Source organism: Podarcis pityusensis (assembly GCF_964106645.2).
Source record: "Podarcis pityusensis genome assembly, chromosome: 1".
Lineage (NCBI taxonomy): Eukaryota > Metazoa > Chordata > Lepidosauria > Squamata > Lacertidae > Podarcis > Podarcis pityusensis.
The window spans coordinates 117,582,052-117,607,986 of NC_138028.1; the positions used below are offsets into that span (position 1 = coordinate 117,582,052).

The 25,935-nt window shown below is 43.2% G+C and overlaps 1 protein-coding gene across 4 annotated transcripts in view; it reads left to right on the plus strand.

Annotated features, from left to right (window-relative positions):
* CHN1 (chimerin 1) overlaps positions 1-25,935 on the plus strand; it is a 102,427-nt gene that overhangs the window by 72,983 nt on the left and 3,509 nt on the right. For all 4 annotated transcript variants that reach the window (XM_080971536.1, XM_080971537.1, XM_080971539.1 and 1 more), the window contains 5 exons: positions 12,436-12,520; positions 19,887-20,060; positions 20,978-21,055; positions 22,045-22,182; positions 23,840-23,945. In XM_080971536.1, coding sequence (XP_080827662.1) covers positions 12,436-12,520; positions 19,887-20,060; positions 20,978-21,055; positions 22,045-22,182; positions 23,840-23,945 — 581 coding nt within the window. The remainder of the gene's footprint in view (positions 1-12,435; positions 12,521-19,886; positions 20,061-20,977; positions 21,056-22,044; positions 22,183-23,839; positions 23,946-25,935) is intronic.

The window sequence follows — 25,935 nt, forward strand, 5'->3', positions numbered from 1 at the left end:
TTCCAGGAAACATTTATATTGCAAGTGGGAAGAGCACCCAAATCCATTTTGCTTAAACAGCAGTTTGCTAGTTTACCCTGAATCTAAGTCCAGGCAGAGCACTGGGAAACCTGCCTCTGTTGAGCCTTCAATCATTTCACATTATATTTAAATGCATATTATACCTTGGTCCTTTAGCTTCTTGGTCTGGCTTATAACATTTTGAACAGTTGTGTGTTTTTTAATGGTTAGAAATGTATTTAAATGGGAGAGGAGAAACATATTGCAAAGAAGAAGAAAAAGAAGAAGAAGCGTATCCTTGGCAACCAAGCGGCCTGCACTTGAAAAATAAAAATAAAGAGGAGTTTGAAGGATACTGCCTTTGGCAGATCTTCAGGGGAATGATGGGGAACAGGAGTACAGAATACCTCCCTTTGTGCCCTCCCCCATCACACTTGATACATAGGAGGCATTATCAAAAGACTGCCGTAGGTTAACTGCAGAGATTATGATTGCTCATAGAGGAAAAGGCAGTCCCTAAGGTTTGGAGCTTAAGAATGAAGTCAACTTGCCCCCAGGGTATCAAAAAAAAATTTTTTTTTAAGAGCAGGCATTGAATTAAAAGCAAATAGCAAGGGGAATTTTGAACATAAATAAATAAAAGCAGGAGATGTCCTCTTAAATAATGCAAATTTCCCATGCCATTCTGAAAACAGAAACCTAATTTATATTAAATTAGATTCCTTGACAAAGTGGATAAAACAACAATGTTTAAACAAAGTGATTGGATTCTTCCATTTAGAAGCATTGAACCTCAGCTCTGGATTTAATGATCATCTATGATTGGCGTGATTCCGTACATAGCTGTGGGACTCTAGTGGGCACACCAGACACTCAAAAGATATGATCTGGTTTAACTATAATGGCCCTTCTCCATGACAAACTAGAAAAAGTTGTGTGAGAGTGCAGAGAAGTTCTTAACTTGTGGAACTGCAACTCCTGGACTTGCTAGGTTGGGAATAGGGGGTGGGATATTTCACTGGTGTTATATTGGAACCGAAGCAGGCATTGTGCGAAGGGGGAGGTCTGTTGTCCAGTTTGAGGTTTGTTCGTTTTCTTAAGTCTTCAAAGGCCCTGAAGAATTTTCAAAAAGCTAAGTATTTCTTCCAGTTGCATACCAAGAGCATTGCACTGGTTGTACCAGCTAGAGAAACATGCTGGATGCAAGCACAAATTGGGCTCAAGGTTATGTCAAACATTTACAGCTAGGAAACAAATTTAACCATTCAGTGTTTTCTTTACTTGAAATAATTAGACATGTTTCCAAAGGGACAGATGGAAAGCGAGATACTGGCTTGATCAATGCCTTGTAGCAGAACTAAGTTTCTGGGTTGTTGTTTTTTAAAATATTAACACAGTTTGAAACAGTAGGCTGGTATAGGGGAGAGGGGCTTCTTCACCCTTTCCCCTCAAACCCCTTTCCAGCAAAAAGTTGCTCCTGAGCTGCATTTAGCACTACAGCAAAAGTGATACAGGTACCCATGTCACTTCTGTTGCTGTGTTTGGAGTTGCTTGGAGAGCCCAGTTTTTGGTGGGAAAACAAGTTGAGGGATAACAGGTACAAAGACCCTTTCTCGCCTTCAAATTGCAGCTTCAGCAGCTGGGTTTTTCCAAGCAAATGTCTGTAAAAAGAATCACGGAACTACCGTATTTTTCGCTCTATAAGACGCACCAGACCACAAGACGCACCTAGTTTTTGGAGGAGGAAAACAAGAAAAAAAATATTCTGAATCTCAGACGCCAGAACAGCAAGAGGGATCGCTGTGCAGTGAAAGCAGCAATCCTTCTTGCTGTTCTGGCTTCTGGGATAGCTGCGCAGCCTGCATTCGCTCCATAAGACGCACACACATTTCCCCTTACTTTTTAGGAGGGAAAAAGTGAGTCTTATAGAGCAAAAAATACGGTATATGTAATGCAGGGCTCCGCTCTCTGTGAAGAGAAGGTTATCCTTTTCCAAGTCCTCGTTGGCTCTGGGCCAGACCTGCAGCCACTGAGTATTGGAAACATCTAATTCTGGCCAGCTCCTTCTGCAGTTTGCATGTCCTTTTAGATCACCACTCCTGAGGAGACACGATGCAGACCATCAAGCAGCTGGAGCAATATATTTGAATGCTAAGATCTTTTAATTTCAGGAGTGGTGCTGTTAAAGCTACCTAACCATTCTAGACTCGGCCCAGATTTTGTTTTTCACTTCCTAGAATAAGATGAGCAATGGGCGGGGGGATATTAACTCTGGTTTTAGATTTCTTTGTCTCCTGCATTTAAAACAGTGTTTAAGGCGGGCCGGAATACAATATTCTGTTAACTTCTGCCTGTGAAGCCTGCCTAGTAAATTGATGGATGAAATGGACCCATCTGCTCATGATGTCATTAGCTGATGACATGCTGGTACAAAAGTTTAAATTTCTCGATGGAGCAGACCTGATGCACTCATTAAATATGAGCTTTATGTTCAAGCAGTTTTAATGCTGAGCAGGAAGCCTTTCCCTGCTGTCCCTACATTTCTACGAATGCTGGGTTAGTTGCGGTTGCTTGTTTTGATAGAGACGTTTACAGCGCAACATCTGATCTCTGTCACTTTCCTGTCCCAGTTCTTTAAAAAAATGAAATAAAAAGGTAAGGGTTCCCAGACAAGACAGAAGTACTGTTTTTGGGGGACAGGAGACGGGCAGATGTGGAGGACTCCCTGGTCCTGAATGGGGTAACTGTGCCCCTGAAGGACCAGATGTGCAGCCTGGGAGTCATTCTCGACTCACAGCTGTCCATGGAGGCGCAGGTCAACCAGGGCAGCTGTCTACCAGCTCCATCTGGTAAGCTGGTTGAGACCCTTCCTGCCCGCAGACTGTCTCGCCTGAGTGGTGCATGCTCTAGTTATCTCCCGCTTGGACTACTGCAATGCGCTCTACGTGGGGCTACCTTTGAAGGTGACCCGGAAACTACAACTAATCCAGAATGTGGCAGCTAGACTGGTGACTGGGGGCGGCCACCGAGACCACATAATACCGGTCTTGAAAGACCTACATTGGCTCCCAGTACGTTTCCGAGCACAATTCAAAGTGTTGGTGTTGACCTTTAAAGCCCTAAACGGCCTTGGCCCAGTATATCTGAAGGAGCGTCTCCACCCCCATCGTTCTGCTGGGACGCTGAGGTCCAGCGCCGAGGGCCTTCTGGCAGTTCCCTTCCTGTGAGAAGTGAGGTTACAGGGAACCAGGCAGAGGGCCTTCTCGGTAGTGGCGCCCGCCCTGTGGAACGCCCTCCCATCAGATGTCAAAGAGATAAACAACTACCTGACATTCAGAAGACATCTTAAGGCAGCCCTGTTCAGGGAAGTTTTTAATGTATGACATATTAGTGTATTTTTTGTCTTTGTGGAAGCCGCCCAGAGTGGCTGGGGAAACCACTCGGGGTACAAATAATAAATTATTATTATTATTATTATTATTATTATTATTATTATTATTATAAAACCTACATCTTAGGAAGTGGCTAGAAGGCAACCTGGTTGCATTTAGGCTTAAACTCTGTGCCTACCACTTCTAACCTTCAGCATTTCATTAGTGTTATATGCATAATGCAGAAGTCGCGTACCCCACTGCTTTCTCTGTGTTTCAAAACATTTAAGGCTATGAAAATAGGCTCCCTAGCCCCCCTCCCTGCCCAGTTAATAGGAACTTGTGTGTGTATATATTTCCTAGGCAAATCGAGCTTTGACACATTGCTGCTTGCGAGTCTTCCGCCTTGGCACATGCATGGCCTGAGGAACTGAGCAGCTCCCCTATGTGATGAAGTGTAGAAGGACTCTAATGAGGCAGCCTAGGCGTTTGCCTCAAGGACTTGATATGGTGTGTCACAGCCTCTTATCATCAGCAGCTTTTCCTCCAAATTAGCTAGAGCATCATGGCCAGGCTAGTTCCTTTCATTTGCAGCTTTGTACAGTCGCCTTGTGCATTTCTATATCTAGCCAGTAAGTTTTGCTCTTGCTCCCGTTTTTGATGGGCTTGCCATTTTTTTTACTGCTAAAAGAGATACGTACCCTACAGTAGAATCTATATATAGGCTGGGCTGTGCAGTAGATACCAGTGGCGTAGCGTGGGTTGTCAGCACCCGGGGCAAGGCAAGTAATTTGCGCCCCCTAACCCGTGGATTTTGCGCCCCCTAACCCGTGGAGCGCGGCCCCCCAGATGTTGCGCCCGGTGTGGCCGGCCCAGCCTGCACCCCCCACGCTACGCCACTGTAGCACAGAACACCATCCCTAATCCTGCAACTGCAAAAAGTTCTGCAACACAGCACAACAGACCGTGCAAAAGGATCGTTATTGATGCTTTTATTAAAAAAATGTAAACAACAGCCATCTTTATTTACACTATGAGCTAACTGTCTGAGATGGGTAAAACCAATCCCAAAGGGCCCTTACAAACAGTAGATTATGCTACATTTTCCTTGTTTAAATCCACAATGTTTTGGTTTTTTTAAATGCACTCTACCTCCCCACCCTTATACCCTTTCCACCCAAGACGTACACCTGATGCCTTTGTCACACATTACATGCACCCAACCCCTTCCCTGCAGTCAGCTAGATTTCCCTCGCAATAAACGTGGGTGGGTAGGTACCGGAGAAGGGAAACCTGAAAAGAGGAAGCGGCTGCTTTCCTGCATTCTGCCTCAGGGTCTTACTGCCCACCCTGCTCTGTTTCGTTGCTGTGTTTGCTCAAACGGAACAAAGAGCAGGGAAAGCCCCTCCCCTCCAGGCAGAGAGAGAGAGAGAGAGAGAGAGAGGCGCCCTCCACGAGTTGTCGAGCTTGGGCAACGGCTGCGCGGCCGACGGCGAGGCGCTAAGGCGCTGGCTCCCCAGGCTGCAACGCTTGGCCAGGCGCTGCGCTTGCATGCCTGGCCGCGCCCAGCTCGCCTCAGCGCAGCGGAAAACAGAAGCAGTGGCGGAGACGACGACCCCCCACCCCAACCAAGCCTCGATTGCTTGTCCCTTCCCTCTGGACTCGCGCCCCCCCAGGTGTTGCGCCCGGTGCGGCTGGCACCCCTGGCACCCCCCACGCTACGCCACTGGTAGATACTACTTTTAAAACCACCCCTTTATCCCTAAAAGAAAAATAGTGTGTGTTCCATTGTCTTCCACTTCCTGTACTGGTTTAGCAGTAGCCTCACTGCAATACAATTTCCACTTGTTCACATTCCTGCTGACACATTTAATACCCACAGGGAAGTGAAACAAGTCACCGCCGAACCTCTGGCTGGGAAATGAGTGAGGGCTGTAAAGAATGTTTGGCTACTCGACATTCGAGTCTCCGCCGCCCTTGCTGATAAAACAATGCTATTTATACGCTGCGGCAAAGGATGCTGGAGTGTCCCAGTGCAAAATGTCCCCATTGTCCTCTGAAGTCCTGGACAAAGTTGCTGGCTGAAATTCAGGGCAGGCTCGATACTTGAGCAACTTCAGCATTGTCTGAAAGACAGCAGGCAGAGTGTAAAGTCTTCTCAGTGACCTTGTCGTGCTGAAGGCAACTGCTACTGCAGAACATCCATTGCTTTCAAACTTGATTGCTTAAATCTCCTGAATGCCCAACTTTTTAATATCTTTTTTTTCCTTCTCTACAAGCCAAAGAGGTCCCATGCATATGGATGTATCCGACTGGTTTGGATATCTTCACCAGGCCACTCAAAAAAAAAATATTTCCCTATTGAGATTCATACTTTACCAGCCATCATCTCCAATATTACAGTGGTACCTCAGGTTACATACGCTTCAGGTTACAGACTCCACTAACCCAGAAATAATGCTTCAGGTTAAGAACTTTGCTTCAGGATGAGAACAGAAATTGTGCTCTGGCGGCGCGGCGGCAGCAGGAGGCCCCATTAGCTAAATTGGTGCTTCAGGTTAAGAACAGTTTCAGGTTAAGAATGGACCTCTGGAACGAATTAAGTACTTAACCCGAGGTACCACTGTACTACATTAATTCTATTTCTTCAAGATTTTGCCAAGTGCCCTTGGTCTTTTCATCTTTATCCTCCTCTCTTTTCTCATCCATGAAACAAAAACAGTATTTTCCTCGTGAAATGTTTTAACTACTGTATTTTTTACTCTATAAGACTCACTTTTTCCCTCCTAAAAAGTAAAGGGAAATGTGTGTGCGTCGTATGGAGCGAATGCAGGCTGCGCAGCTATCCCAGAAGCCAGAACAGCAAGAGGGATTGCTGCTTTCACTGCGCAGCGATCCCTCTTGCTGTTCTGGCTTCTGAGATTCAGATTTTTTTTTTCTTGTTTTCCTCCTCCAAAAACTAGGTGCGTCTTGTGGTCTGGTGCGTCTTATAGAGCGAAAAATACGGTAGATGGGTTCATATCATGCTTTCAGTACTTCTGGGATATTTATATGAGCAAAGGTATTGGTAAATGTTTTAAAACAAGTACCAGTAATTGAGATTAAGCAGAACCACCTTCCATTTATTTGCTTCTACGCTAAAAATGCACAGAAGAAAGTTAGGAGTGGAGTTTGGGAGGAACTTGAGCTTCCCACCAAACAGCTGACCCTTGGCAGGGAACAGAATATTCTGGAAGCCTTCCCAGCATGTTAATATGCTTTGAACAGGCTGGCAGAAATCTCAGCCCACCCACCTTCTACTCTGTGCCGCGTTGCAGTTTATGCCACAACTAGCCCACCTGAGGCAGCCCAGCCTGGGAGGAGATCCCAAAATGGCAGCATTTGGTTTCAGAATGGCTGGAACAAAATTTTATTTAGCTTTCCCTTTCAAGCTCCTCTTGTAGTGCTAACCTGGCCCAGTCCTAATGCCACGCAACCAGGGATTCCGGCGGTGCTGCAATCACAGGAGATATAGGGCTGGTATCATCTTTATGTGTGCTGCCGCACATATGAAAGTAATTTGTCATCTCATGTCCTGGTTTGCTGCTCTTGATTTTTGCAATATACAAGGTACTAAACCTTCAAAGGTGATAATCTTATCTGAATAGCTGAAGGGAAAGCAACATCTTGACAGCATTCATAAGGTAGATGCTAGAGTTTTATCTCTCAGTGCTATCATTCAGTATGTGCTGTTGTTTGGCTCATTGGGTAAATGGTGTGGGCCTCACTTGTCCCATCCATGTATCAGTTTTTTAAAAAATCAGTGTCTTTGTGACATTTCAGCTGCTGAATCAGAGTTAAGAGGCAGCTCTGTTAAATTCTGCATGAATGATTTATTATGATTATTATTACAGTGGTACCTCAGGTTACATACGCTTCAGGTTACAGACTCCGCTAACCCAGAAATAGTGCTTCGGGTTAAGAACTTTGCTTCAGGATGAGAACAGAATTCGTGCTCCGGCAGCGCAGCGGCAGCAGGAGGCCCCATTAGCTAAAGTGGTGCTTCAGGTTAAGAACAGTTTCAGGTTAAGTACGGACCTCCGGAACGAATTAAGTACAGTGAGGTACCACTGTATTATTATTATTAGGCAAGCACAATGCTAGAAAGTCTACATAGACACTCTGGAGGATGAGGAACTAGTAGTTTCTTCTGCCTATTTCATTTCTTTGTTTGGATTTCACCCAGTCTTAATTGGGGGTGTAGAGGGAAGTCTCTGGCCCCATTTTCATCACCATGCTCTGGAGCGTGCCACACATTAATAGGTTGTCTGGGGAGGAATTGTACTCAAATGCTGATGAATTTTCATGAGGACTTTTTTTTTAAGATCACAAGCTGATGTGGAAATGTGCAGAACTGAACTTGAGATTGGAAAAATGAGAAACTGAGAGAAATGGAAAATGGATAGATTTGCACATCGCTCCTCAATATTGAATAACCATAAACTTTGGCTTCAGGTTAAAGGGCTTTCCATGGCAGAGGGCCATGTGTTCAGGGAGGCATTTGAACTCCATTATTTCTTCCTCTTTTTTAATTAAGCATGTGGTATTGGCTTAATTCGTTTATTTCCCTTATCTCCCTTCTGATCTTTCTGTTCGTTAAATGGTTCCCCACCAAATGCGGCATTACAAGTCATATCTTGTAAAATCTAGCATCTTATATTCTCTCAGTTTTAGCCAATGAAGAAGTATGGTTTGTTGGTATCTCTCACTGCAATCACAGCCAAGTAATACAAGGAGAAGCAAAGCGAAATCCTCATTAAAGGGGCACAGCTCTGGGTTAATGAGGCTGCCCTCTCTAGCAATCACACTATTAATTTCTAAAACCTATAGAAAACTTAAGTCGCAAAAAGAAATATAGGCGTCTTTTAGGGGATGGTACTACTGAGACCTGTTAATAAGAACCCTTCCCTCTCTTTGCTATATGGGAAGCAGGATTAGATGCCTTATATCTCAGGCTTTGGGATGCGAGTGGTGCTGTGGGTTAAACCACAGAGCCTAGGACTTGCCGATCAGAAGGTCGGCGGTTCGAATCCCTGCGGCGGGGTGAGCTCCCGTCGCTCGGTCCCTGCTCCTGCCAACCTAGGAGTTCGAAAGCACGTCAAAGTGCAAGTAGATAAATAGGTACCACTCCGGCAGGAAGGTAAACGCCATTTCCGTGCGCTGCTCTGGTTCGCCAGAAGCAGCTTAGTCATGCTGGCCACATGACCCGGAAGCTGTACGCCGGCTTCCTTGGCCAATAAAACGAGATGAGCGCCACAACCCCAGAGTCGGCCACGACTGGACTTAATGGTCGGGGGTCGCTTTACCTTTACTTATCTCAGGCTTTATGACTGGGACATTGAAAAGTATCAGAAGTCTGTATTCACTGGGACTCCTCCATAAGTGATTTGTGGAACAGGGGCTTCGAAACTACATTCTGTACTTCAAAAGGGCAGCAGCTTAGCCAATATGCAGCTGGTTTTGATCATTATATATTATATACATTTTACATTATATACATTAAACAAAAGAAACAAGCTGTTTCCTCTGTGTTTTGAGAAGTGAATCTTCCTGGAAAATCTTGGGTGGAATTTTTTGTCTGCCACGTGTTGTTTTTTTAAGGAGAAGAAAAGTAATCCTGTAATGTCAGTCAGTACCACAGGAATTCAAGTGCTACTCTGCCACATACTGAGTAGAATATGCTGTTGAAAACGACCCAGGTTTTTTGGTGGCTTTATAAACTGGGGGGGGGGGGGGAACCACCCCAGAATGTTGTTATGACCATCCTTTTTGCACTTATGGACTCCTATTTGCAGGATTGCAGCTTTTGATTGGCCACCTAAAGCTCCGCTAGCTTGAAATTTTTATTTATTTGCATGTGTTAATCTCCTCTTAACTTGGTCCTCTAGATGACTAGAATTGTGGAGTCTAATCGCCATTCTAGCATCCTGCCTCTGCCTTCTTCCGTCTTTGGTTTTATCAGAGGAGATCAGTGGGTGGTGTTGCCTGGCAACTGCCAGCAGGGGAAGACTTGCTTCGCCATGAGCGGGTTCCAGCTCCTCATCCCCACCTCCTTTCCTCAGAGGCTATTGCTCAGAGAACCTCTGCCCAAGACGTGGGCAATTTCCTAAGAGGTGGCGACCAAAGAGCAACAGAAGAGAAGACTAAGAATGCAGGTGGGAAATGCCACCTGAATAATCCTGACACCTGTCGGAACACAATTTGGACCAAATTGAGTTATACATGGAGAAGTCCCTCTGGTTTCAATGTCTTCTCTTTCATTGCCTAGTTGGATGCAACCCAATGTTCTGTTCCTGGTACCAGATCTGAATGTAATTTTCATTGTGTGAATCTTTGGTAAGCACATTTAAGGCACATGACTTCCCGCAAAGAATTCTGTGAACCCCGCAATACCCAGCAGCCCTAGCAAACTACGGTTCCCAGGATTCCTCGGGAGAAACAATGTGCTTTTAATGTGCATTAATTTATGGTGCAGATGTGCGCTGCCTTGGAGCTATAAAGCAGTCTTCTAAATAAATAAATTTAAGTAGTTGGATAATAGTTGCAAACGGTAGTTTCTTTTTATTTATTTTCCTATGCAGTGGTACCTCGGGTTGCATACGCTTCAGGTTACAGACTCTACTAACCCAGAAATAGTACCTTGGGTTAAGAACTTTGCTTCAGGATGAGAACAGAAATCGCACGGCGGCAGCGGGAGGCCCCATTAGCTAAAGTGGTGCTTCAGGTTAAGAACAGTTTCAGGTTAAGAACGGACCTCCGGAACGAATTAAGTACGTAACCAGAGGTACCACTGTATATATCAGCCCAGTAACATGTTCTCTGGGCGACTGATAGAAAATTCAAAGAACAAAACACAATATTAAAGTAGAAAGCAGCATGTTTTATATTACCCTGGAGCAGAAGAGCCATAGCTTACTGGTAGAAGCTGACTTTGCAAGCAGGTTCAATCCCCAGCATCCCCTAGTTAAAATTTATTAGGTAAACAGGTGAGGGGAAAGACCCTCTGTCTGTGACATGGAAGTGCTGATGCCGATCAGAGTAGACAGATCTGGATGAGATGGAGCAAGCAGTCTAAACTGGTATAAGGCTGTTTCCAACGAAAGATGGAAATGACTAGAATTATGGGTTCCTTTGACTTGCTAAATCCGCCAGTGGCCAGTAGGAGGCTAGACTTCATAGCTTAGACCATGGAATTATTTAATCACATCTCATCTGAAGGCCTGATTTCCCAGGTGTAGAACCATCTCCAGTTCTCCATATAAGGACTTGGCTATAAATTGCATTCACCCTGTGGAAACAGGCCTGTCAAAGGAGAGTGTTCTTCCCGTTTTGAATTCTGAAGGCTCCCACAGGACAGTCAGAGGAGGCTGGAGAGGAAAAAAATCACAACCATAGAGAAGGAGTTGGCTACTTTTCTCACCTTTAGTGGCTAACTTTCCCTAGAAATTGAGAGGAGGAACTTTAAGATTTCATGTTTTGGTACAATTGTTAAAGAAAGAGGTAGTTTTTTTTCTCTTCAGAATGATGGTGATGTTATAAGCTTTTCAGGACTGCAGCAAGTAAAAATAAATAGAAGCTTACCTATGCACAAAGAGATTCAAGGCTAATGATTAAAAACAACTCCTTAAATATCTTCCTGCAATCACATGAGCTAATGTTGACTTGGTTATGATAGGCTTTGCGCTACACCACAATGTTCTTAGCATAGAAAATAATTAGTTTTGCTAACCAGTGTGGATTTTAAGTCTGTTAACTGTAAAAGCTGAATTTCAGTTTCTGCTGTATCTAGCAGAATAGCTAAATTAAATTTTTAAATAATCGATCAATCTGTTCCAGGAGAAATAGCTAAGAATCATTAAAGGCCATGATCCAGCCTTTTTATTTCCAATGCTCAGGTTGCATTTCTAGCTATTATCTGCTGTTATGTTGTTGTTGTTTTGCCACTGTACACTGTCTTGAGTAATAGGCATTGCAGAAAGATACTATAGAAAAATTAAAAATGAATGGGACAAGGATTAAGCATGCAGTTCATATCCCACATGCAATGCTGGTGGTGCTAAATGGAGAAAAATGGCTGGCAATTGTACTATATGCATTTATATGCTATGACTTCTGGCAATACACTTGGTGCTCACTCTAGTTTCATCTTCCATTTAGAAACTGAGGACACCTTGTTCATCTTCGTGTGGACAGCCTTTGCCGGGAGGGAAGCAATGGGAGAGTGACTCTGTTGATTTATCTGAATATCTTGGTGGCTTTCAACACCATGTAGGGATTGGAAAGCTCTCTGTCCCCTGCTCCCTTTCAGATCTGATGGGCTATTATTATTTTTTCTTTAAAAGCGAGGGAATGGGGATAACTTGATATTTCAACCCTTTGCTTCAGGGAAGAGAGGAAGGAAGTTTTCTAGCTTTGACGAGTTGCTTGGTGGAGCAGGAAGAGGGGGCACAGGGTTTGCCTAGTTGGCACTGTTTGGTCAAGTCCCAGGCTTCTCACCAAGCCTGGAGCTGGAGGAGGGGGCAAGGATGCTTTGTCCACCTCCATAGCTTCAGAGTTGGGCAGGATAAAAAATGTATGCTTCTCCAAAACTTCATAGCTCCACAGAAGTACAAAATGGATGTATTATATGTATACTACATAGAGCAAGTATCGCAGCTTGGCAGAGTATCTCGTTTTTGAAACGTGTGTCTAGCATCCCTAACAATCTTCCACAAAGATTCTTTATACCTCAAGCCTACAGCTTCACACAGAGGGGAAAACCTTTGGGGCAACCTTGTTCAGAACTGCCCTGAGGCTGAAAAGAACATCTCTTGCAAAGCCTGAAGCAGTCTTTGCCAGTTTGAATCTGTCTCTGTAAAAGTTTGCTTTTCTGGTATCTCGTACTATGTGGCAGTAGGTACAACATGGAAGCCAGACTAATCAGAGAGACAGAAAGAGAGGGAGTGTGGTTGGTGTACTTTTTGGGGGGGGAAACGTACTTGCGAATCACTGCGCTCATCTGTTGACTTCTGCTTTTGTTTTTCAGGTTCACACTTTCAGAGGTCCACATTGGTGTGAATATTGTGCCAACTTTATGTGGGGCCTCATTGCTCAGGGAGTGAAATGCGCAGGTAACAACTGCTTGGGTCTTTTGTTTCTTTCTGACACTGTGAATGTTTAGTAGGTTTTGCATTTCACAATGAAATGCGCTCCCTCAATCTTTACTGACTTCAGTTGTAAATAATGTTATGACTCCCATTGGCACGAGAAGTAACTGGATCAGCCTCTTATATTAATCAGAAAGTATATTGGTAATTTGGCACTCTGCCTTTTAACATAAAAAAGCAATAAAATGGAGGCTGAAACAATGCTAAAATCATCATAAAACAGCAGTAGTTGCAACAAAACTATAAATTATAAATTCTGAAAGTCAGAGTTTCTCCAGTTGGATATCATTATGTGTTGATAGCATCCAAGAGAGAAATGGCTGTGAAGATTCTGCAAAAGCAAACAAGTTTTAAGCTACAAAAACGTAGTCCAAGAAATCAGATTCAATAAAATATGTATATAGGTGAACATCACACAGTTGCAAGGAAAATCCCAAACTTTCAATACGCGGTTGAATTTACTTCTTAGGGTGGTTGTCTGTCTATCACAAATTAGTGCCATATGAATGAATGGGTCAGCTTATGGGTGTCCAGTATACATTTGATTTGATTTAATATTTGTATTCCACTTTTCCAACAGCAAATGTTGAGCTCAAAGCAGCTCACAATAATTAAAATAGCATTAAAAGACAAACAAACATTGCAATCACCACACATGAGCATACACAACATGTGTACATTGTTACACAAATGCCGAATTGTTTCTATGTCATGAATATATGTTTTCGGAGAGCCATGTTGGTGGAGGAATGTGAAAACATTAAAACACAAATCCAAATACATGGACTTTTGTGAATAAAAGTATATAAACATTCTGTCCACTTCCAAATGGTGTCTTCTCCCTTGGACATAATAATGCTAAGACTGTATAGACAGGCATGCAGTGCTTCAGGGGGAATCCTGCAGTGGAAATAAACTCACTGTTCTTTAGATATACTGCTGTCTTAAACCAGATGAAGCCCAGAAAGTTTTCTTTTAATTCTTGCAAATAAAATAGTCTACGTTTCTTATTTAAAATAAGATTCTAGCCGTAGATATCAAAACATGTGGCGGATTCTTAGTTGAGGTTGTTATTCTAAAGTAAATCATGTTAAATTATTATGGTGGGCACATTCAAGACTTTTAAATCTCTCTGATTTCAACCAAAGAGTTAAATGCCGCTTCTCTTATCACTGAAATCAGTAGGACTTGCCTAGAGTATTCATCTTTGGCTGGGTTGTGCCCAACATTAAAAAAAAAAAATGTTTATAGACCAATATTAAATTACAGAGAGTACAAAGGAGAAGAAAACTGTCAGGGGCAGGCAGATGGTTTTTTTTGCACATGAAGTTGCTGTGAAGCTACCTAGTCTGAGATCAAGGCGGGCGAAGAATGTAATCAAGATTCAGAAACAGTTGCTTGCTGGAGGGCCACATCGAAAGAGCATAGGCCTACAGTTGCTCCTTCAAGGTCCTAGTTAGCATTCTGTGGTCAGGATCCAATCCTTAGAGCACTAAAATTGGAATGGGCACTTATTAGTCATGTAAAAGCAATGTCAGCTATAAAGCAAGAAGACGAAAACTGTGTATTCTTGAGTCCAGCTGTTTGTATTTTTGAGCAAAGTCCAATGAACAGAGCACACTCTGATTACTTTTGCAATGTTGCATGTCAGCAGAAGTAGAGAAATAATGGGGCGGGGGGCAGGGGGGGGTTGGAATGCTATGTGGAGATTTTTCCAGTAAGCACGTAGATTAATTTATAGCATGAGAGCTTGTCAATCCATTTTCTTCAGAGTAAATTTTATAATCAGTATCTTTTCAGCAGTGCGTGACATACCATGGCAACTAGCTTGCCCCTTCTCGCTAAGCTGGCATGTAGGTGGGTGGCTTGCCTCCCGCATGGCTACCGTTTATATAATGTTCTTTCACACACTGTGCATCGCCATCCACATTAAAATAATGTTTTAGGGCCAGATTTCTCACACACACACACACACACACACACACACACACACCAAGTCCTTGAGTGGGAGGAGGAAAATTAAAAGTGGCTTCCTGTTTTACCCTGAACAAAACACAGAACAAACTTCCTTCCTTATCGCCTTTAAATTTTCTTGAGCTTTGCGTTTGCTTTGGGGGCTTGTACTATTCAAACTTAATGCATCCTCGCCTTGGGCCATCAAGCCAAGTGGCATAGGGCAGGGGTCAGCAGCCTTTTTCAGCCGTGGACCAGTCCACCGTACCTCGGACCATGTGGTGGACCGGACTATATTTTGAAGGGGGGGAAATGAATGAATTCCTATGCCCCACAAATAACCCAGAGATGCATTTTAAATAAAAGCACACATTCTACTCGTGTAAAAACACGCTGATTCCTGGACTGTCCACGGGCCGGATTGAAAAGGTGATTGGGCCGCATCTGGTCCCTGGGCCTTAGGTTGCCTACCCCTGGCATAGGGAAATCAGTTCACAGCAGGTGTGTGTTTAGAGGGAAGGCTGAGCCCCAAGTCTTAGGTGTTAAGTCCCAGATCTTTTGTCCCGCCCCTTCTGTAAACTGGTTTCTTTTTATAGTTTGTTTCAGGGTGACTAGACATGATACAAAGTGGAGTGCTCGTGAATAATAATAATTATTATTATTATTATTTATACCCCGCCCTCCCCAGCCAAAACTGGGCTCAGAGCGGCTAATATCAAATGTATAACGCATTAACATAAAATCAGACAATCAATTAAAATACATCCTAAAATCAGATCAGGATCAGACTAAAATCCAATCAGATGGCAACCAGCAGATTAGGGCTGGGGACCTTAAATGCTCATCAGGCCCAACTGTTTGTGCTGAACTTATATGTGAGGAAAATTGGGAGGCCACTTTCATGCGAGTTCTTATGAAAGGGGAGAGGGAGTCAGACTGAACCCAGACCAAAGGCCTGGCGGAACAGCTCTGTCTTGCAGGCCCTGCGGAAAGATGTCAAATCCCGAAGGGCCCTGGTCTCTTGTGACAGAGTGTTCCACCAGGCCGGGGCCACGGCTGAAAAGGCCTTGACCCTGGTCAAGGCCAGTCTAATCTCTTTGAGGCTTGGGACCTCCAAAATGTAATTATTTGCAGACCATAAGGTCCTCTGTGGGGCATACCAGGAGGTGCAGTCCCATAGGTGCAAGAGTCCTAGGCTGTATAGGGCTTTAAATGTTAAAAACAGCACCTTAAACCTGATCCTGTACTCCACCAGGAGCCAGTGCATCTGATATAGCAGTGGATAAATGTGATGCTGCAGTGAGGACCCCATAAGGAGTCTCGCCGCGGCATTCTGCACCCACTGGAGTTTCTGAGACCTCAGCCACCTTCCCCCTTAATTTGTCCAGAGACAATTGTTCTCATTTTAATATGTCCCTAAATTAGCACTTCTTGCCAATAGATTGCAGGTGGAGCAGAGTGGCCAATCCATACTGGGCTCAGAAAATCTTGCTGGCACGCTATAGCCCAGAGTGTTTTTTTCCACTCTGAAAGTCAACCAAGCCTTGCATCTATTCATATAAATTAGTATATGCAAAAAATGTGTCATGGGCATATCCCCAAGTCTTTTAAAGTGTTGAACAATGTCTCTGCTTCAAGGAATTGTTGTGCAGTCAAAAGGAGATGGACCCAAGCGCAATGCCCTGAGCATCTTGGAGGATGGGTGGGATGCAACTGGGATAAATAAATGCTTGCATCTCAGTTGCTGTTGCATTGACACTAACTTGTGATGGATAGATCAAGTGAAACAGCATTACCAGGGCTAAGAAGGAGCTTGGCCAAAAGGCAGCTTCAAAGACAATATGTGTAACCGACTCAGAAGAAGGTTTAGCCTAAAGAGGAGATGAAAGCCTTAGAAACTGGGTAGCTCACGTTACCCCTGAAGGGCGTGAATGGTCTCCTCTAATTCCAGAGGAGCAATGAACGAAGGGAAGAGATGTTCTGTATCAGAGGGACGCGAGATTCCTTTGAGTAATGGTGCCTTCCAAGAGTGCAGGTCTATTACTGTGCCATGATTGATGGCTTGATTGATTGGGATCATTCATTTAGATATGGCTTGTTGTAGGCTGTTTTGTGAGAGTGTTGTTCAGTTAAAAGAAACTATTTGCTTCAATAAATAGCCACATCATAGCATAAACTATTTGCTTCAATAAATAGCCACATCATAGCATAAACCATTAGGTCCAATCGTGGCCGACTCTGGGGTTGCGGTGCTCATCTCGCTTTATTGGCCGAGGGAGCCAGCGTACAGCTTCCGGGTCATGTGGCCAGCATGACTAAGCCACTTCTAGAGCAGCGCACGGAAACGCCGTTTACCTTCCCGCCGGAGCGGTACCTATTTATCTACTTGCACTCTGACGTGCTTTCGAACTGCTAGGTTGGCAGGAGCTGGGACCAAGCAACAGGAGCTCACCCCGATGCGGGGATTCGAACCACCAACCTTCTGATCAGCAAGTCCTAGGCTCTGTGGTTTAACCCACAGCGCCACCTGCGTCCCACAGAATAGCATAGGCTAATGTAATATACCTCCGGTTTTGTAATGTCCATAAAAGCTAGTCAGCTAATTGACCGAAAAGAATTAATTGCAATGAGCTACCGCACTGTGAGCTACCGCACTGGCAGATAAGCAAGGTCAAAGGACAGTTGTCACAACTCTTAAATGTTATAATAGTGTTTGGTGGCAATTGCTGTGTGCAGGACTTGGTGCTTTTGGGACACAGAGCAAAAGTGCATTGGGGTTCCAGGAGTCTAATAATCAGCTGGGTTGCAGCACTAGTAACTGATTCAATGAGCCACAGGCTACTTTCAAAGTGTTCAGCTTTTGTTGCATTGTCCCCTTGAACCCCATCCCTAGGCAGTTAGGACAATTTATTCCAACAGTGTGGCCCCCTTCATGACATGAACACAGCAAGCCCAAAAGTATTGTGGTGCAAGGTTGGTGGGTTGCAGGAGTCACTGCTGCCAGACTGCTGCTGTGGCCCAGGAAACCTTGGAGCACAAGAGTTGCCCGACACAGCAACAAAAGAGAGTGGTTGAGAGCCAGTGTGATGTGACTAGGACTGGGAAGAGACGTGTTCAACATAGCCAGACACTGGAGACACCTGTCAGGAGTAAGCATGGACCAATGGTACCAAATAGTATGGGAAACAGCCTTATTAGAAAAACTAACCAACAAACTGAAACTGACACAGGGACAAATAGAAGAAGACGCCTTTATGCCCCCCCCCCTTTATAACATACACAGCCCAATAAGACAATGACAAGAATCCGCCAACAGCATACAAATCAATATGGCTGACCTGATTCGAAAGCACTCACCCACCCCACTCACACATGAAAAGAAAGACCACCACAGCCAGTCACAAGCAAACAACCACACCCTAGGCCAACCCCAACCTCTCTCACCACCAAAGGAACACAAGCGAATAGTAAAGAGAACCCGCACAAGCGACGCTGACACAAAACCCCACACATACGTTAAGCAAAATAGAAATATCACCTCCCGACCCCACCCCCATTCACCATGCCCCCTCCACCTCTTTCTCCTTTTTCTTCCTAAGGTAACACTAATGTCTCAACAAATGAAACTGATCTGTAGAAAATGAAACTTGAAAAAAGAGACATTGCACATACTTTTAGGCACCAGCTCTCAGGCCAACAAATTGCAGGGTTGTTGAGTAGATAACATGGGGGAAAGGGGACTATGCATGGCATCCTTGAGCCCTTTGAAGGAAAGGTTGGCTATAAATGAAATTAGTAACAGATAATAGGGGGTTGCGAGTGGAATGCTGGCTAGTTTCTCCAACATACCAGGCTCCTCCTCCAGATGTCCTGCGGCGAGCGAGCGTCCACTGTTTGCAGCTGCAAGTGACCCATACCTAGCATGCTTGTACAACTGATGGGCCATTTGGGAAATAAAAGGCGGTACTTTTCTGCAAGAGCAGGGTGGGTTGACTACCCTGAACAGACCTTGCAAGTTCTATCCTTGGTGGTTTGCCGTCATCTTTGAAAAAAATAATATAGATTCTTTTCTTCAAAAAGTCTTCCTTAGGATGGTTATCGCCTCAATTGTCTCTTATTATTTGTGGGTCAGTTAATATCTGTAGAATACTTGGTGTGCCACTAGGCTGCCAATACCAGCAAATGAGGATTCCCCAGCATTTTTAACCAACTAAATGGAAGCTAATATGAGCAAGTGCAAGTACATTGTTTTTTTCTTTCCACAGATCCAAAATTAGCCCCAGGTGGGACTTAGCTGAAGCTTATTTCATTCACTTGCCCCCAAATCCTGCTTTGATTTCATGGCGATCATAAAACTGAAGGAACTCTGTGGTTGTCTTTTTGAGGGGCATATACATTATTATCATTTCCGTTTCTCTTTGTTCTCAAAAGTGACAGAATGCCTACCCTTCCCCAGTGTAGCTTTGATAAAATACGATGGCCGTGCATTAACATATGAGGATGTTTCTATAAAGCTCATTCAGCAACTATATAGTGAATTAGAAGCAAGAAGAAGGTTAGGGCTGACTAAAATCAAATCAGCAGTGGAAGAGAAAATGACAGCTTTGCTTATTGTACTCTCAGCAAATATTTGAAATGGGTCCTCGTGGGGCAATCTTAATATACAGTGCTTACAGGTCTTGTGTTTGCTCATGCATTAATGAAAGGACATTATTACAGCTTTCACTGGAGAGTGCGAGAATCGATATTTTCTGTTCTTAAATATTGTCTTTCCATTGATGCCCTGGAAAAGTGCAAGGGAAGAACGTCTTATCTGAGACATTTCAACTTGCAGTATCTGAGAATCTATTTCATCATGTTTCTAGGCTTTCTAGCGGTTTATGAAATTACATATAGTGTAATCTCTGCCTTGGTGGTCTGAGAAGCTAGAAAACATTTGGATAATCTGAAAGTAAGATAGAAAGGACTGTGAAGGGGACTGCCAGTGAATTTTGGATGATTAGTTTATATAAAGGGGTTGCTGCTAAACTCAAAACACTCGAGGCCACTTTGTACACACGCAAGATGGGCATAGCTTGATGAAAGAACATGTGCTTTGGCTGCAGAGGGGAATAGGTTCATTCTGTAGCATCACTTCATTGCAGCATCACTTGCAATGAAGTCATATTGAAGTATATGCTGATAACCTGTTATAAACATGTAGAACCAAGGTGATAATATTCTTCAAACTGTGTACAGGTCCTGTACTGCATGCAGTCACTTAAGAGATCCTTAAAATAGCAGACTCTCTAGGATTTCATAGCTACAGTTTCATAGCACTAAATGTTGGGCTAACCGTTTTTTGTTGTTGTTGTTGCTTGTATGCTTTCCCCACCAGATTGTGGCTTAAACGTTCATAAGCAATGCTCCAAGATGGTCCCAAATGACTGCAAGCCGGACCTGAAACATGTCAAAAAAGTGTACAGCTGTGATCTCACTACACTAGTAAAAGCGCACTTCACAAAGAGACCAATGGTCGTAGACATGTGCATTAGAGAGATTGAATCAAGAGGTAAGGCATCTTTAAATGATATTGTTGCCTTACTTATAATTCCTTTAGATCAGAGCTTTCCAAACTGTGTGAGCATGTCGGCTGCAGTGTGTAGGTGTGTCGTGCCAACACTAATCCCGGGGGCTGGTAAAAGGTTAGTTTAACCTCCGGTTTGCTAGTAAAACTGAATTGCTGTGTTGCAGAATGATGCATGTGTCACCGACACGTAATGTTTGGAAAACTCTGCTTTAGATTGATCTGGTTTAGCTGAATTTTAAGTTTGAAACTGTTTTGCATGACACATTTTACGAATAAGTACCCATTTCCCTGAACAATTCATGCTTAACTTTGGTTTGTTTTTTTTTTTTTTAATGTAATGTCTCTGCTGAATCCCCGTTATTGTTTCTTTAATGGTACAAGTTACAAAAAATATTCTTTCCAGTGCTTTAATATTTATGCCTGCTGTTGAGCGATCTCTTCTACTTGCACAAATACGCTCTTCCCAATATATTTCTCTGGAAAACAACAGGTAAATTATATATTTATAGCTAGACACTCTGATAATTACACATTTCCACCTCAACGTCTACCCCTGCTAATGATTCTTTGCTTGAATGTTGCTCTTATGATATTTAAATATATGTAAATAAGCTTGGATATTCTAATGTGAGTGGTTTGTTTTCAAATTCCTTTGTGATTCGATGACATCTTCCTCATTCCAGGGACCATTATCATAAATATGTTTGTGTAAAATTATTGGGTGCTGATCACAACAGTGTTACATATTTAGGATTGAGAGCTGGCAGTGAAATTTATGCTCAGAAAGGAAGATGTGGCTTTTAAAGCTCAGCTCAGATTTATGCATTGCTAGCAGTAAAGAAATGTGACTGTAGAAAAGATAAATATCTAAGTTTAATTGAGTGGTGTTTTTTTTACAGGTCTCAATTCTGAAGGACTCTACAGAGTATCTGGATTCAGTGACCTAATTGAAGATGTCAAAATGGCTTTTGACCGAGGTAATATTCCTTACTGGATGTTTTAGCTTTTACATCCAGCACAGCGGCCAAGACTCCAAAGCGCAGCACCCACACCAGATAGCAGACCATTTTTAAAATGGAGTGGACTTGCAAAGCTTGTGATATGAGACTCTTAATCTCAGCATTGTGGGTTCGATTCCCAGGTTGGGCAAAAGATTCTTGCATTGCAAAGGTTTGGACTAGATGACCCCTGTGCTTCCTTTACAACTCTACAATTCTATGGTTTAGTGCAGCTATGATCAAGATCCATCCATTCCGAAATCTTAGCATGAAAATAATTCTTAGGTCAGGAATTGGTTTCAGGTTCCACAACTGGATGCCATTCAACACACCAAACAATCACTCCTAGGTACCCCAAGCTTCCTTCATTTCAGAAGTAAAATTTAAGACTGGGGGTCATTTCATTGCTCCTGCTGTTAGAGAACTCAAGTTTTAGGGATCTTTCCCAGTCTACTGCAAATCAACCATAGGTTGACCAGTAGATGCAGATCTACTGTACCTAAGGAAGGTTTTCGCATACCAGCAATTGTATACGTTGACAGTATGAGGTCTGGTGAATTGGCCTTGATTACTGAGCAGAGGAAAGAGTAATGTTTGTGGCTGATTTATCCAGCCATTGTTATCTCACTTAGTAAAGGAATCGCTCTTGCAAATTGAGGTAAACGTAAATTAACATTCTCACTATCTGTACCAATTCGCCGGTAAGGAAGAAAGACTTGGTTTAATGTGTAAAGCAATCATTATTTAATTTATAACGTCTTGTGAAAAGAAGAACAAGCTGGTTTAAGTGTACTTGACTTAGAGCTGAAACCTATGCCAATATAGTACTGGAGTTGTTTACAAAAGTCTTGCTGGGACAGCAAAAAGATGAGCACCAGTAAATGTTCAATTTTGTATGAAAATAACCCTCCTACATTGTTTGCTTCTCCTCTCCTCCACCCCCTTTTCTCCCTCATTTTTACCTACAGATGGGGAAAAAGCAGACATCTCTGTGAATACGTATGAAGATATCAATATTATCACAGGTGCACTTAAACTGTACTTCAGGGATTTGCCAATTCCGCTAATCACATACGATGCCTACCCAAAGTTTATAGATTCTGCAAGTAAGTTTTAGTTTATGCTATTTTTCAAGTGAACTTTGTCCCCCCCCCCCTTTTAGTGATTTTTTTTTTTACTGTTTATTATCTCTAGATTCTCCATAGGTTTTGTTTTTGTAGAGTCAAGCATCTTGTGGGGATTGTGTTTGTGTGTGTTTAAGCTAAAGTAACATTTTATTATACAGTCATCCTTTAAGAGCAAGTTGAAGTCAACAACCTTTTCAGAAGTAGAATCAGAAATATCTTGGTAGGCCACACACACACACACACACACACACACACACACATCTCCAATATTTTATTGTATTCACTTCTTTATGCAAGGGAGCAAGCGTAAACATTCATCAATCCCACCCACCCCCAGCAGAAGCACCAAATGTCTCATGACTTGCTAAACTTGTTTCGATCTTCTTTTTTGCATTCGTGTGACCACCATATCTCCTATCAGATAAGTTCGAAATATTAGGTGAAATAAGAAAACCTAACTGTAGGGTAGATTCTTTCACCTTCAATTCCTTTCAGCGACTCCTGTCCTAGATGCTAAACTTCAGGCAAGACAGGTTCCATTGTTTGTTTGTTTTTGTTTGTTTGTTGCTATTGTTTAAGATAAAACCTATTTGGGAAAGAAACTACCGTATTTTTTGCTCTATAAGACGCACCAGACCATAAGATGCACCTAGTTTTGGAGGAGGAAAACAAGGGAAAAAATATTCTGAATCCCAGAAGCCAGGACAGCAAGCGGGATCGCTGTGCAGCGATCCCGCTTGCTGTCCTGGCTTATGGGATAGCCGCGCACAGCCTTTCCCAGGCAGGGGGAGCCTTCATCCCCTTGCCCGGGAGGGGCTGTGTGTGGCTCCTGGGGGCTTTTCCCTGAGGAGGGAGAAGGGCAGCCCTTCTTCCTCCTCGGGGAAAAGCCCCCAAGAGCCGCACACACGCTCCTCGCGGCTCTTTAAAGGGAGCGCTGAGCAGAGCCTCCCACCTGCATTCGCTCCATAAGACGCACACACATTTCCCCTTACTTTTTAGGAGGGGAAAAGTGTGTCTTATAGAGCAAAAAATACGGTACTTTTGCCATTTTTGTGGACGTTGGTTTATTTACAGATGGTTGCCTTGGTGATATTATCTTGGTCGATTGCAGTAGTCATTGTATCATCACCCTGTTTGTTGTTTTATTGTTAAAACTTCAGGCAAGACAGGTTCCATTGGGGGTTTTTTTCCCGTCCAAAGCAAATTTGTGCAAGGTGTTACAGCACCTATCTGTTTTCTTACCTGAAGTGAACAAACTGTAAATAGCAGCAGTAATACTTTACTACACCGACAAATGCAGCTGTTCAAGGTTTATGATACAGGCTGGCTGCCCATATCTGAAAAACGCTGTGTCATGCAATACGCCCTTCGTGAATGAGTCTAAATTCATTAAAAACAGACTCCCAGGGCAGATAAAATCGGGACTCCGTCCTCTGGTCTCCACTTGGTAAAATATTGATTAGATGAGTTAAAACTAATTTAAAACTCGAGAGCTGCAGAGCAGCTCTCTGCTTCACAAACCATTCCTCATCATCTGTTTAATTACAATAAACTAGAATTATCTGGGAAGGCTACCCAAACTCCTGAAACCCCCACATATTTTGGCTCCAGTATGATCAGATATTTCTTGTTTCAGAAACCACGGATCCTGACGAACAGCTGGAAATACTTCACGAAGCCCTGAAACTGCTGCCCCCTGCTCACTGTGAAACCTTACGGTATCTCATGGCGCATTTAAAAAGGTATGGAAATGAATGGTCCTGTCCTTTTCTTAGTACCTCTTGGGTGTTTCTTGCCTCTGGGCTAACTGCTGCAGGCCTTAAATCCTAAGGGTAGGACTTCAGTGATGGAAGGCATTAAGCAATAGGGAGTGGCAATTTTCAGCAGTTCTCCTCCTCCCTACAGTCACATGTGTCCCCCCCCCCCCAAAAAAATGTAGGAACTGGAGGGTCCCCCAAAACTTCTAAAGCTGATTTAGAGAAGGAAAGGAGCTGCAGCAGAAGGAAGAATTGCCGTAAAATTGCCTCCTTCCCAATTCTGTTGGTGGATGCTTTCTGGCAGTGGAAGAAACAGCATTGGAATCTCACCCTTTGTGCCCTATTCATGTGTTGAGCCCTGATAAGCAAATTCTCAACAAGAAGTGTGAATTCCATATTTCCCCCTTCATGTAACTATCTACGAAACAATGCGAGTGTTTCCATGTCAAACGAGGCTGCTTGTGAATTCAGAGGAATGATCCTAGATTGGTTTTGGAATTACTTAGCCCTTGTGAGGTCACACAGCACAGTCCCTCGTCCCCATTTATTTCCTCTGAAAATAAAGATCCAGTAAAATGCCTCTTTGTTTTTGCTCCCCTTCACTGAAGAACAGGTGAGATTTGTCCCTTTGGATAGCTCAGTTGGTTAGAGCGTGGTGCTGGCGTTGCACCGACTGCATGCCACTGTTCAAAAATCTAAACTTCGCTGAGAGTGTAATCCTAATCCTCTCTGGTTTGGGTTTTTGTTTTCCTTTGCAAAAACATTTTTTTCCACCAAAAAGAAATCTTATTTCCCCCTCTTTTGAGGAACTTTCTTTGATCATATAGTTTTCTTTGGGAGGATAGCATTCTGGCCATCAAGACAATGCAAAGTAATATTCTGATTATTCCAGAGCAACCATGCCTTTAGTTAGTCCATGCAAACTTTGGATCTTCAGGTAGTTAATTTGTCTTTCCTGGTTACATGGACTACAGCATCATGCCCAGCACTGTTTTTCTTGTCTACCACATTGAGCATGGCTTGGCCTACGGTTTCAAAGTAGAAATCTGGCTGAACTAACTCAGCTGTGCCAGTCTGTAATTGAAACATTAAAAAATGAGCAACCCCCTCCACCACATCTTCAGCCCTGGCTGGCATGAACAGCAAAGTTTGGGATGTGGTAGTTGCTCTGCTCAGTGTTCCCAGCCCAGGGTTTAGGATTGCTGTACCCAGCCAATAAAATTCCAGTAATGATAGTGTGCCCTAGATTCAGGTAGCACCTTAGAGACCAGCTAAGTTTGTTCTTGGTATAAGCTTCCGTGTGCATGCACACTTCTTCCGATACACTGAAACAGAAGTCACCAGAAGTCATATAAGGGTCTGGTGACTTCAGTTTCAGTGTATCGGAAGAAGTGTGCATGCATTTATACCAAGAACAAACTTAGTTGGTCTCTAAGGTGCTGCTGGACAATTGTTTCAGTTTTTTATATATTTTGATAGTGTGCCCTGTTCTTTGAACAACCATTTTTAGTTCTTGGCACAAGCTTTGGTTTTTTAATTTGGAAAAATTAACATCTTTGCTATGGATAAGGAAAGCCGCAATCCAGACTACGTGAAGCACATTTAAGGCCTGCTCTCCTCTCTTAACAAAAAAAAGGGGGGGTCACTTTCCCTCTATCACACCCAAAACGATTTTTCATTCCCTTTTATTAACAGCACCATTTTCTTTGAGAAGCTCAGCGAGAAATTAATGGGGTCCGTTGACAAATGTGCACTTGCCACTTCAGATGATTTGTAGTGGTTTATTCTTTAAAAAGTATTCTCTAAATATATACTCCACTCGTGCAAGTATAATTTCGCAATCAAAATCCTCTTTAAAAGTCAAATGTACAAAAATGCAAATGCAAACAGCAAAAGAGGCGAGAAAGGAGGAAGAGAGTAGTTTCTGATAGACTTCCAAAAAACTTGTTATTTAGTGTGAAGGCCAGCCAGCTCT